We start from the raw sequence: 14675 nt of genomic DNA on the forward strand, positions 1-14675 counted from the left end.
CATCCTGAAAGGTCACATTAAACCTTCTCTGGAGGATACAACATGACCTTATTAAAGGAGGTGTATATGATGATAAGAAGAAGGCCAACTGTTAGAAATGAATTTCCCTTAACTCCATTACAGTTTTTCTCAATTGCTAGCACACTGAAATTATACATAAAGCACGATTATTTTAACTGACACTCAAAGAGCAAAACATCAGCTCAAATCTCCAAAACTCTAAACACGTTTTCAGCTTTTCACACCAATTTGCAAATCAACATGGCACTTTTTGCAAACCACTGCACACGTTTCTCCACGTAAGACACAGGAATCTGACATGAAGTCACGTGTTAGCTGGTTTAAAACACTGATATTCAAAATGCCTCACACATGGACCAATGATCAAGAAACACGTTCCTCCTGACCAAACACCTGATTGCATAATTGTTGGCTCATCAATCAGGATGTTAGCACTATAAGAAGACCACAGGTGAGTACTTTCTTACAGCAACAATGGAAACCAACATTGAAGCAAGAGGAAGAGGAAGAGCTGGGCTGAGAGTGAGAGGAGGAGGAAGAGGTGAGTGAGAGTGAGAGGAGGAAGAATGAGAGGTAGAGGTAGAGCTGGAGGGAAAGGACGTGGACAAAGAAGAATACTCTCTAATGAAATGAAATGTTATCAACCATGGTGTGAGGATGAGAGAGGCTGGACAGAGGGTTCAGCCTAATCTAAGCCGATTTACTGTCGTCTCTGTAATCCGGACACTTAGACTTGAAAACAGGTTAGTTTTCAGCTCTGCATAATTCATAATATATCAGTGCTTCTATCTGTTTTGTGAAACGTATTTACTTCATTACTGTAATTGAATTGTTGGCATGTTGCATACTATGACTGTACAAACATCCTGCACAATGTACTGTGGTAAACTTACTTGTATGCAACACAGACACAGACCAACCACTATTTCTTTGTTGTTTATCTGAAGGACTGAGAAACAAAGAGGTGCAGGTGGAAGGCTAAGGATTTTCAATGAGGCACAGGTAGCAGCAGTTACAAACTTGGTTTTGGCAAACAATGCCTTCACACTTAGAGAGATCCGAAGCATAGTAACTACGTGCTGAGATGCATGTTGCACAATGTTATTTTTGAATAAAATGTGATTTTTTTTCAACAACTAATTTGTATTTCTTCATTTACTGTATTTCTGTATACTCAAGCAATCTTTCTCTGCAGAAACCTCTATGTACAGAGCATAGCCCATAAAAGATGAAAGTGCTTCAGATCATGCTCGGCAGTGTGTAGTGGTAGTTGGTGGTCAAACAATCTAGTATTATGAATGAAGTGTGTTATATTTGGTGCACAAGTTTGCATTTGGTAAGTGTTTATGTAGTTTTGAGTGCAGTTCTTCATTTAGCAGGAGAAATGAGGTGTTTTGCACTTTGGGTGTGGGGTTTTGTGAATTGTGTTGAGTGTTCTGAGAAACTGAGCAATTAAAAAAAAGAAAAAGAAGTGTGTTAGCCATCTAAAAAAGCTGTAAACCAATATTGCCTCTAGGGGACGCTAGACGTTATTTCCACGAATACATTTTTTAGACCTTAGAAACTTTCCACTTTACCAAGTGGTTTCTTGGTAAACTAGAGGACACTTTAAGCTACTGTGATGAAACTGTAAAACACATTGCGGATGTGTCAATTTCATACTCAGTATGTGTATACAGATTTAGTCTGAATTGCAACTTCTGGTATTTCATTTTATGTTTGATTGTTATTTATTTATAACAGCTTCTCATGCTGCCAATGTTTGGATCATCTAAAGACAATTTTCCACACTGCTGGACAATCAGTTCTGTTTCATTATGCTGTCTGCATTATTATGTTCCTTTGTACACATCCACAGATTGGTGAACTCAGATCTGCAAGGATCTATGACACAACAATCTTCAGCATTTTCTCAAAATAGAGACAGAGACTTTAGTTGAGCTTGCTGTGCAAATATGCAATTTAAGTCAATTAGTGAATTCATGTATTTGTCTGCCAGAGGCAAAGGATGACCTCACATTTTCATGTGCCCAGCTTTTGTTCTCTCATAAGTGAGTATAGCTCTACACATTCCAGACTCTTAACAGGAGCCAACTCCTTGTCTGTTCCGTGCTGGGAGCTGCTGAATCAGATATAACTGGTTTAGAGGGTGAAGAAAGAACGGAAAATATGCTTTTCCTTCAGTGTGCGTGCTCATTTAGCTGTTGGTGCGTAAGTGATCGGGACAGAGAAAATAAAAAGGTTTGTTGTAACTTGTTGTATCTCACATTTTTGTTTAATATATGTTTTATACTCAAATCCAATCAACAGACACACGTGTGAGCCACACCCTGTCCTTACTTTGGATATTGGATTTAAGCACTTTGTTTTTGCGGTATAGTGCTATATGCCAGTCAGTGCCATTTATGCGTAATTCCGTCATACCGACAAACCAGTATCTGATAATCGTTGTTGCTGTTGTGTGTGAGGTGGATAGCCTAGGAAAACAAGCGGCGAAAACCTACATGGAACAGCGCAGCTATAGGGGGATTTTCAAAGAAGGCGGACTTAAAGCGACCCCCACAGTTGAGCTTCCGAGGGCTTTTCAATGCCGACCATTTCTTAAAGTGCATTTTGTAGGCGCTGACTTTAAGAGCGACGGTCAAAACGTGCGTAAAGATAAACCACTAATATAGATATTAATACTCTCGCTGGGAAAATCAGAAAACACGCAAGGAGAAAGAGATTGTGGCCATCCCATTTATTCCCACACCTCACTGGAATTAAATTGAAGGCTTCGTGAAAAGAACCTTTGGTAAGACTGAACAAATCGGAATTTAAGTTTACTTCTAGATATATTGCTGCTGTGTTTTTACATGATGCTTGTATTTAAGAGTTTTTAAAGAAAGATTAAGCCTTGTAAAGTATTATTTTAAAAACAATGGTTATAGTATGACTTTTTTCCTCCAAACGAGACATTGGCTGTGTTGTAGCCCAGGAGGGAATACTGGAGATAATATGAACATTGTTACCAAGGATATATGATCTGATGTTACACAAAACTGTGGCATATGTCGTTGTCTCCTTTGTAGGGATCAATAAAGACAGATAGTATGTTTGGCCCTCCTGCAGTGAGCACCAAGTCCAGATGTCAGGACCATGTGCCTTAAGGAGTTAGTGACAGATTGTCCATCTATTGTCTCGGCAGTGGTGTTGCATTTTGAATCTTTCTGTAGTATACGTGTCGTTTCAGTCTGCAGGACCGCCTTGCAACAGGTTAAACCAACAACTGTATGAGGGGATACGTGACCAAAGTGTGAATCCCAAGCATAATATTACTTTGTTTGGTAAAAAGGGCTGCAGAACATTTGGACTTGTTTTTTTTACAAGCATGCAGTTGTCCGTCGTAAACGATACATTGTCGATTGATTCATTACGACCTTTTGTTGGTATTTAAGTCATTAAAAACCCTTTACTACAGCCTACACCATTTTTTGAAGGCAGTAGTCTATCCGAGCCGCATGGCTCCGAGTAAAACGCAACGACTATTTCCTTTTCCCCCTACTACCAAAAACCATATCCGATCAAACAGTCATACATAATTGGACACCACAGAGTCTGCGTCAGAACACAATATATATTAGCTTTAACAACCGGTAGCCGCCTTTTAAAGCATTTCGCCTTTGTTATTGTCAGCTAAATATACCCATGTGGAGGAAGAGCGCACTGTGTGGGAAGTTAAAGCTGCACATTATCACTCTTTGCTGACTGAGCCTAACCATTGGATATTGTGTTATAATGTGTGCCTGACAAGTTGACAACAATTCCTTACATTAAATATACCGTTTCCCCTCACGAGTATTTGAGAGAATTCACTTGTGATTTCAATCTTTTATGTTTTACGCTTATAATGAAGGTGTGCCAGGGATTTGAAACGCCCTGATGTTTCTTGTTTCTTATGTTCAATGCCATCTAATCATTCAAATTCAAATGTAAGATACGTGGCATATTTATACAATTAATCAACATCAAATGTATCAATTATTTTTGAACAGATTGAAATCTCACAAGCCTACCATATTGCATATTTTCTGTGAGCATTCACACATTTTCATGTATATTAGAACACTTTAAATATTTGGGTTTTGAACCTTTGTTTGGAAAAAATACTAGTCCTTTTTAGGATTAGGAAATGTTTGACTATGTTTTCTTTGTAGAGACATTTTATTATAAAAAGATAATAATTTAATCAAGAAAATTGATATAAAACAAAATTATTGTTGGTTGGTTGTTGTTGGCGTTTGGAAATGTGTGGGTGTGGAAATGTTTGTATTGCTGTGCAACAACTGTCAAGGTGGTGTGAAACAAGACACTTAACCTCAAAGTGCTTGAATGAATGATGAGTGGTCATCTAGTGAAGATATGTAACTTTCCAAGGAAGAGCGTTAAATTAGGAAACATTTTTGAAAAACCAACTTTACTGAAACCATTTACCCAATTCTTGGATACAGAAAGTCTTCTGTCTGTGCATTCAAGGAGTGGTGAGGGGGTATGATTTTGACTTTGGCCCCAATCTAAACACCAACACCCTATATAGTATATGGGTTTTCGTTTCGGGTTCATCACAGTGGAGAGTGAGCAGATAAGCTCGCCTGCGGTCAGTGACCCCAGTGTGTGCTGTGATCCAAGAGGCTGAGAGTTTGAGGTGGAGCCAGCAGGTGCGTGGCATGTGGAGCCCGAAATGTTATCCATTTTAGAAGCCGCCAGCTGGACCCCCTTGTCACATTGGCGAGAAACGTGAATATCTGCGTTAAAGTCAGACCTAGTGTTAAGTGTCAGATACTCCAGAGGTTATTATTATCTTTGTCATGGGGCTCATAATCTGTGGGGCTGAACTTGACTATAGCATATGCTATTTATATGAAAGTCATTGGAGAGTCCTTTGTCAATGTTATCTATTTCAATGAATATAATCATCCAGTAATGATTAATGTTCCTTGCAGGCACTTTGATCTCACAGATTTTCTTTTTAGAAATCTTGTTTTTCTTCATCATTGTATAGAAGATCAACCTGCCATTTTTGTATCTGGTTTGTCTTGTTGCTTTCAGTCTGTTCAAAAAGTTTTGTGGTGTTCTGTAGCTCATGAAGAGTCAGTGCCAAATAAATGCTGCCTAAAAAAAACCCACCACCATCTTTTTGATTGAAAACGAAAGTACTCAAGCCTTGACTTGGCAAAACCCTAGATCAGTACAATGTGCATAAAAAACACACAAGTCACCTGTAACATTATCACCTGCTATAGCTGATTTGCATTTATTTGGAGTTGCGTTTATGTCCACCTTGCAAATAATAAGTTCATATTCACTTTCCTTGTCCCTAGACTGCCCACTGTTTGGCTTTTGCGCAGGTAGCACAGTGTGTTTCTCAGGGCTTCCCTGAAAACAGCTGCTGTCTGACGTCAAAAACAATTCTAGAGCAGCAAGAGTAAACCTAAACAGTGGCAGATGTTTCCAAACACAAAACTCTGTAAATGAAAATAAAGTGAAATTATTATCAACACTATAATCTGAACACAACTGTAAATTGGCTGTATTCTGACTCTGGCTTGGTGCACAGTTACTGCCTATTAGTGGTTCTAAAGTCACACTTTACCACGACTCCTTTGTGATATGTTTATTTTGTAAATATGTAGTCCTAAAGAGCTTCGCCGGCAACATACAGAAATGCACATGCTGATAAGAACATTTCAGTCTAGAAGTTAACATGTGTTATCCTACTTTTAGTGGCTTTACATATCAAAATAGGGATACTTTTCATAACGTCTGCAGTCTAAATATATAAATACAGTGAGCATGTGCCCAAGTGGCCTGAATATCTACATGGAGTATAATTACCCTGAACCTACTGCTGCCGGCTGTATGTTGCCAAGCTATTACTTATAAAAGTTCCCTCAGCTTGTCATCATGTATGCATAGTTAATAGAAATGTACAGATTCCTTATGGTAACTTACAATGGGCTTATTTTTTGTGAATAATACTGATACAAGCTAAGCTACATCACATACCCTTTACTTTACTTTCAAAGGGATCAAGATGATATTTGTACAGTTGCTGTTGTTACACTGCGTCTCACTTCATGCACACTGAAATGCATGGTGCTCAGTTTAAACACATGTGTTTAAACTTTCTTTGGTCTTCCCATCATTCCCATCAGCCATAACATATCACCCTTCGTCTTCGTCTTTGAATCTACTGACACCAGCACATCATCTCATTATGAACCACAGTTGATTCCTCTTTACTTTATTGTGTACAGGGGACAGACAAAATACAAAAAGAATATCTTTCAAAGTAATGCTGTCCAGTTAAATTACCATACAAAGTACCTTCCATGTTTTACAAAGGGTCACTACATTAGATTGCACTACATTGAACATGTGTTTTTTTCTTTGTGTTATGTCCACCTCCTGTATTCTAACCAGGAGGTGTCACTCGTCGCCTTCATACATGCATTAGTAGTGTTCATAGTTTCCTGATTTTGAACTAATGACACAGTGGACCAACACTCACTTTATGAAGTCATGCAGCAAAGAGTTCTGGACCCCCAACGGCTGTTAAATCTGAGTAATTCCATTTACAATGGGTTTTAACACAACAGTCACATTTACACATTGACATTTGCTATGCACTTGCTTCTGTTTGATTAATTAAATGCACATTTAGGGGTCTACCTGCCACCACTCTGCATGTGTTACCTGGAATAACATTAGCAGGCTTGTTGATGCCGCTTTGCAAATCATCATTTAGATGAAAGCTTATCTTGATATTCTCAAGTAAACACTTATTATGTTTCCAACTTGTAATCCACATATTAAAAACAATTCATAAATGTTAGGTTGCTGTAAGGCTCCTGTTATTGTATAACAATTATTGTATAACTGTTGAAGTTATACAATAACTGTTTTCTATGGTACGGTTACTGTACTGAGTTGTCAATCAGATTTGTTAGGAAAATGATATGCATGTAAGGATAATTCAATGTAATATCCTTCCTAACATATGCAGATATACATTCCCAGAGATGATAGCAAATGTGCATATATATATATATATATATATACATTTAAAGAATCCCTTTGTACAGACTACAGTGCCAGAAAATAAATCAGGGGAAAAAAGTAGTTCATGAGAAATGGAGCAATCTGTTAAACCTGCTTTTCCACAGAATAAAACATGTGATGCAGGTGCTGGCAGATTATGGCAGGACATGAGCATGTGTCCCCAGCAGGCACGTGGCTGAGATGAGCTGGTGCTGCCAGGCACGGCTGGCTGGACCTCGTGCCTGTTCCTGATACCCCACCACATGGGCCTCTCCTCATCTACATGTGCACTGCTCCCCCTCTTACCCTGGCCCCACCCTGATTCATTTCCAACTCGTACGAGAAGAGATAGGAAATCAAGTGAAAACACTTTTATATACACATTATCTCACAATAAACAGAAAATGTTTACATTTAATCATTATTAACCCTCCCATCTTGTCAAACATTTCAAATGTAACCTGAGTCCAATAACTCCTCCTGGTGCTCAATAGAAGAGGATATATTTCACTATGCATATCTTTCTCTCATGGACCATCATACTACTTCAATTATTAATTTGAAACATCAATATTTGCATCAAGCTCATTCTTGGTTTTCTTGTTGATGTGATGATAATGACATTTTACAACCAGAATATTCTTCAGATGACCCAAACAGCTTAGAAGATCAGCAAACCGTATAGCTAGTTTCAGTATAGCCAGCAGCACAACAATCACTATGTTAAACACATCTGTCAAGTCTTTAACAAGCTGTCTTATCTCACCTTTAGACATGGCTAAACGGTACAGCCTACCATTCGCTAGCGAAGATTACACAGCACTAATAGTACCAGCGCTGTACGGTTTTTAAATATCAAATTGACCTGAGGTTACCTGATCTCAGGCTTGGTGTGACTTCCTTTTGTTGCACCTTGACTTTACCTGAGAAACGCAACAGTCCTTTTGTTGCACCTTGACTTTACCTGAGAAATGCAACAGATTGATGTGGTCTCAAAGGTCTTTATTACACTTCTTAAAAACCAAGAAAAACATCTGGCAATGTTTTATTTTATGGCTGGGTGATTTCCCTAATTGTTTCCATTGGAAAACACTCCCCGGGTTATGCTAGCAATTACTTGGATTGACTTTATTGGAAGTACCAGTTAAGCATTGTGTCCTTTTCTCCATAGGTACCAAAGGACATATCTCCTCTAGACAACTTTGTATATGATTATTTTATAATTGTGTTTTGTGCTGTACTGTGTAATCCCTGTTTCCCTTGGATACACAGAAGGCTTTCTCTCAACTCACAGCATTTATATTTAAATAAAATAATCATATTTACTTAGTCTGACCGAGAGCAGAAAATAAATGAGTCCAATGGAAACCTTTGCAAAGGAAAAGTATTCAATTTCCCCTGCCTTGACAAATCTAAGGTACTTGTCACTGGCTTGTACAATTCAGAATATTGAAGTATAAAAACCTAAATGCACTTTTTTGTTTTATCACATACTGTAATAAATATCTCATTCTTTAACTTTACCTTCACCACTAAAAATAGAAAGTGTATAGCACTCTCAGATATAACGCAGTGTTCAGTACAAAGTACGTCCTTTTGTAGTATAAATGTAAGTGGCTCCAGGCTCATCTGCTGTTCTTTTTGTTTTTCATGCACAAAAAAGCATATTGAATCCCTGGAGGCCACAATTGGAATTAATTTGAAGGGAGAGTGGGAATATGTGTGATGCTTAAATCAGGTTGTGTATCACTGATGATGCAACACATTATGATGAATTTCATTTAAGAAATTAAGTTGCTCTTCACTTTCTTTTCCTCACAGTCCCTCTTGAAACGATGATAACCTAAGTTTGACATTGCAACAGAAAGTATTGACACGTCGGGCTTTTAAGGCTGCGTTACAGGATATGTTAACTTTGGGCAGATGCAGCTATTCACTAGATAAGGAAATGGAGGATCTCTGTGAGGTCACAAGTTTTAGTTTCCAAGGTTGAAGTAAGATGGTTCTCGAAGTTTTGTTCCTTCCTAAGATTGTTTGTTATTGGACAGGCCACCATGTCTAATTATTGTGTTTAGTGTTGTTTAGAGTGACTTTGTTTTATTGCTCTCAGCTTTCTTTTATAGCTGCAGTGACAGCGAATCAATGGCCCTCTTTAATTGTAGGGTGGGAATAGCAGTATCAGTGATCTTCTGGCTGAGAGGACACTGTGAACACAACTGAGCTGCTGTACATTTGTCACAGAGTAAGCAGCAAACAACAACCTATTGTCTCTCAGAATTCTCACCGTAAAGAAGTGAAGAGGATTCATTTATGTCGCTGGAATCATGGGAGGCAATGACAAGTTAGTTCTTCATTAGTAATACGGCTGAAACTCCAGCTACTTTCATTATTTATTCCTCTGACCATGATCTTTTCCAAATGAATTGTTTGTTTAAAAATCCAATTATATTTAGTTTAATAACATATAAAACATAGAAAAGCAGGAATTATCCACAGTGTATTCAACAGAGTCCCTATCTTACCAGCTTCCAAGTGATTGATCGATTTACAATCTTCTTTCTCCTCAAACTGGTTTCAGAAAACCCCACGCTTACACATCAAAATACACTGTTGAAATGTATAATTATAGTATCATGATAATAACTGTTTTAAAAACCACTTTCTCAGTCATGTAAATCCTGTTGTGGTGAGTGATTAAGCATTTTATTTGATCACATTGTGCTCAAAGTCGTCATTAAAACCACCGTGTCCCTGTGTGGGATGTGAAAACTAGTATTTCAAAGGCTTGTGACATTAGCTGCATAAAGGACAAGAGCAAACAAAAGTCCAAAAAACTCAAACAGACCTTGACCTTTGACCGTGTTGTCTGGACTTGTTTGCCTTGCTCAGTACAGAAGTTCTGCAAGAACAAGAAACTAGCCATCATTTCTAGCTTTTTTATCTCAGCCGGTGATCATTTACAGCGACGTACCATTCATGTCGGGTTATGTATTGCAGAAGTTTTGCTGAACAAATTGAATTAGTGGGAAAATGGGGTCAGGTCTTGGGTGCTGGAAGTCACTGTGTCAACAGCCGAGCTGAGTCATTGCTACACTGATGTTGTACTGACAAATATTGCATATAAGGATTCATGACGCCTATCATTGATCTCAGAAATGTCCGTACATTATCACAGGAACGGCTGTTTTAGCCAATAGGCAATAACACTGCTCTTTGAAAGTGAAAAGGTGTTGTACATAATTACAATTAAGCAAACAGAAATTAAGGCAATTACGCTAAACACAACTGCAATGTGTAAAGCCCGAACACCTGAAACTAAAGGCCTACCAATACAAAGTGAATCATTCATTGTTCATCACATTTTTGTAAAACATCTAGAAACATGTTTTATTAAAAAAAAATTGAAATATAGACTGCAGCTTGCAACCAACCCAGTCCCATCCACCTAACCATGACCACTAAGGAGAGCAGCAATAAACAAAACATGTATAAATAACTAATCTGTTTGAATTTAGCAGAGAATGTGCTTAAATAGAACCCGCTGACCATAGTTAGAAACTGATTAAATAGTGTTCTGTAATATTGCATCTTAAACAAGCGAACCCACTTACATGTACTGCTTGTGATTCATCTCCTTTTTCCTTCTTCCCCAGATATTCAAGTTATTGAGCGACCTACTTCGTCATAAACATACAAGCCAAAAAATAATAAATTAATAACTTGGATGATGGAACCCGTTCAGTCAGAGATCTTATCCAATGGGAAAAGTCACAACCTTGGAGGGGAAATGGTTGTGCCGATGAAGATGATGCAAGAAGAGGATGTGTAAGTATCTTCCTCTATTTCAAACACAGATCAATGGCTGCCCGTTTGTCACTTACACACTGTTAATGGCATTATAACACAGCATGTGTGGTGCACTTTTGACTGTAACACTTTCTGTATTGTTATTTTACCTGTGTGAAAACTAAATCCTGGATTATTTTACCTCAAACTAACTTAAAAAGAGACTATTCAATGTGTATAACTTTGTCCCTGGGATGAAAGTTTCTAATAATGACCCCGGAAAACTGGTGTGAAGATTGACATACAGTATGACTTACTTCCTGCATTATGTTCACTTTGTGAATTGCATGTTAACCTTGTTTTTTGCTTGCCTCATCGGTTGGATCCTTTAAAAGAAATGGCACTCAAACAGTCAGGTATGTATGTGGAGATTTGTGTGAATGGGTTTTTCAACTGCATTTTTGTAACCATGCTTTTGATAATGCATAAAACCAGGCATTTCTTCAGCAGATGTGTGCCTAGTATCCAGAGGTAGATAGAGAGACCAATAATTAAAAGTGATACATTTGTGTCCTAGATTTGATGATCCTGATGGAGCGCTGGAGAGTGAGGAGTTTTTGCCAAGTGGAGACGGGAAAAAAAATATACATTTCACAGATGTAAGTGAAGTTTACAGACATTGAACAACAGTAAGACTTGACATCAGGTTTTTTTCTTTTTTATATTGAATGCTCTTGTTTCTTTCACCCCTCAGTTTGAAGGAAAGACCTCTTTTGGCATGTCTGTCTTCAACCTGGGTAATGCTATTATGGGCAGTGGAATCTTGGGATTGGCATATGCCATGGCCAACACTGGCATACTTCTTTTCTTGTAAGTAAATAAAATAAATATCCATGTTAATTGGTGCCAAAGTATGAATTAGAAGCCACCCACAACAATCAAACAAAGGCAAATGCGCTTTTGTTGATGGTTGCAATTCTGAATTGTTCTAAGTTTCCAAACGTTTCAATGTGTTTCTGTGGGCCTGGACCGAAAGCTATACTACTCAACTGGAGTGTGGAGAATGTTAAATGTTTTAATTCACTTGAGAATACGATATTTGCCAACAGCATTATAAAGACCTGAGACTCTCTATACTTGAGGGATGACAATTAAGGAGTCGGTAGATAGGGGGGGGGGGGGCAAATAAGAAGACGAGTGGTGCTGGTTACTTACAGGAGTGATTTAGTGTCTGTCATGACATTGTGAAACATATCATGTACCGTAATATGCCCTCCCCTACTCATACCCTTTTTCTCAGGCTTCATACACACCCCAGAAAAGGCTACAGCCCAGAATAACCTTTGTCAAAGGCATCTGGATGTCTCATTTTCAGAATGCTGCGGTCAGAGCATGAGTATAGTATATATACCATATGGTATGTAAGTCGCTTTGGATAAAAGCGTCTAAGAAATGACATGTAATGTGATGTAATATAATATAGTCTGTGTTTGTGTAGCTGATGAGAGTGAGTAGAACTAGTATTGAAAATATGAGGTCAGTTCAATGCTAGAGCTTTGAAAGAGTAGCTCCTCCAATGATGGATGCTGCAGGTAATAGAATCTCTGTAGGTATTTGGGTCAGCGGTATTCCAACTAAATATGCTCAGGGACTGGTTTTATGTAAGTGAATCATTGTTATGTAGCATAATGTTCCAGAGTTATTACAGTTGCTATTAGTTGATGTACACATTACTTACACATACTATTGGCTGTGTAGCAAATCACCCAATGTTATCCATTAGCTCGTTACAACAGATCACAATAAAACTCAAACACATTTACAGACATTTGGACGGTGTTATGCTGGTATATTTCTATGGGATTACAGGCAAGTGGATGTTTTAGGGGAATAGGCCAGTGGCATTCAAAACAATCTTAACTCATGGAAAGCAAACAGAATAGCTTTTCAAGTTTTTGCATTATTTTCCCATAGTCACTTGTGTGTTTGATGGTGTTGCGTGTTTAAATGTCTCTGTCATACACACGTATGTTCTAAAGGTTTGGTACTCTTTTGGGCTGCCTACTTTATTCGCAAGAGAACCCTTGATCCATCGGACATACAAATAGACATTCTCATTCCTCGTCAGCATATTTCCAATGAGACACAGAAATAGAGCAGTCAAGAAGGATCAGTAGCAAGAGGAGAATATTTCACAGAACACATCGCACTACACGGTATATTTGCTGAAGCATATCTATAAAACAAATGCCGTTTGTGAGTTTAGTCGAACTTGAGTTGCTTCTGACTTCAGAACGGTTGGACAGTTTACAGAGCCGTTGCTATGCTTGAGGCGATGGTGAAATATGAAGGCTCGACCCTCATCCCTCTGCCTATACAGGCAAGGGCCATTGGAATATTTTCACTACAGTTGTGACACAAGATACAAACACTTTTTAGAAATACTGGGAAAGGTCTGAAAAAGCAGATAGATATGGGATCAACCTCTGACCCTTGCTGACCTGAGATCCCGGTGCTGTTTTGACTCTTCAGGAGGAACACTCTATGTCTTTGTGGAAATAGGGTTGTGTGTATGACTCTCGTTTCTGTACTTTGTCACAGGTTCCTTCTGACTGCAGTAGCAGCTTTGTCATCTTACTCCATTCATCTGCTGCTCAAATCCTCAGGCATTGTGGGTAAGCCTTGGGTGTTGTCTCTGCTTTTATTTTACATATTATTGTGTTGAGTTGTGTTATCGAAATATATATATACATTATTTTACATTACATTTATCCAACTTTATGCAACCAGAATAATCCAAAGTGACATAGATATCTGATTAATGGTTCCTGACTATTAATCAAGCTAATTATTCCAAAAAGAAATCAAGAAAGGACTCAAAACTTAATCGGACTACCTTTTATACTATTGCAGTCAATTTGCTTATTCCAGTTATACAATCAAATACAATTATTGCAATTGTTTACATCTCCTACGGATTTGTATTTTTAAAAAAAAATGTGGTTCACAGTTTACTGAACTTCTTTAATGGATTTGATTCATTATAACAAGGCTAATTAAAAAATAAGTGCATACTATGATCTGGTGTGTCAATGTTTACTTGTTTTAAAAAAATGTGAAAACTATGAAATGTACAAATGCAACATTCACAAATAACTTTTTGTTGTTGTTGTATTTTATTGTGTTGCTCAAAGGCACTTATCAGCCAACATAACTGAGTAAATACTAATGTAATTGCAATCTGTTCACAGGAATTCGAGCTTATGAACTGCTTGGATACAGGGCCTTTGGCACTCCTGGAAAAATGGCTGCTGGTATAGCAATCACTCTGCAGAATATTGGAGGTAAAGTGCTTTAAAATGACTGATATGATTAACCAATAAGAACAAGCTAAATTATTCTTTGGTAAAGGTGGAATTTAAAATAAATGTAGCTCTAAAACCTTTTTAATGTATTAAAATGAGTTGAATTTGATGATAAGCTACCACCACTCTTCCAAATTGTAGAAGATAACCTCCGCTATGTTGCTTAATCACACATACATGACCTTGGTTTCCTCAGTAGTAGTTACCGCTGACAATTACACACAAATGATGTGACGTGGCTTTGCCGATGTCTATTTGCTCAGGAAGCATACAGGCATGCTGGGTCAAATGTTCACCTTTTGTCTGTCTGTTCTGTTATAGCTATGTCCAGCTACCTGTACATTGTGAAATCGGAGTTACCGCTGGTAATCCAAACTTTCCTGAAGGCAGATCCCGAATCTCAGTGAGTATGATCACTTTAAT

General features: G+C 38.0%; 1 protein-coding gene across 4 annotated transcripts in view; it reads left to right on the forward strand.

Annotated features, from left to right (window-relative positions):
• Positions 1-435: 435 nt before the first annotated feature.
• slc38a3b (solute carrier family 38 member 3b) overlaps positions 436-14675 on the forward strand; it is a 24810-nt gene continuing 10570 nt past the window's right edge. The window contains exons 1-8 of one of the 4 annotated variants that reach the window (XM_079681612.1): positions 436-562; positions 10755-10926; positions 11283-11303; positions 11465-11546; positions 11642-11757; positions 13489-13562; positions 14139-14231; positions 14574-14655. In XM_079681612.1, coding sequence (XP_079537738.1) covers positions 10826-10926; positions 11283-11303; positions 11465-11546; positions 11642-11757; positions 13489-13562; positions 14139-14231; positions 14574-14655 — 569 coding nt within the window. In that variant the 5' untranslated portion in view covers positions 436-562; positions 10755-10825. Of the gene's footprint in view, positions 563-623; positions 765-2566; positions 2816-10754; positions 10927-11282; positions 11304-11464; positions 11547-11641; positions 11758-13488; positions 13563-14138; positions 14232-14573; positions 14656-14675 lie in introns of those variants that run through there. The other 3 variants (XM_079681613.1, XM_079681611.1, XM_079681614.1) reach the window with 3 other exon arrangements.

The sequence above is a fragment of the Notothenia rossii genome (assembly GCF_949606895.1).
Source record: "Notothenia rossii genome assembly, chromosome: 5".
In the NCBI taxonomy this organism is placed as follows: Eukaryota; Metazoa; Chordata; class Actinopteri; order Perciformes; family Nototheniidae; genus Notothenia; species Notothenia rossii.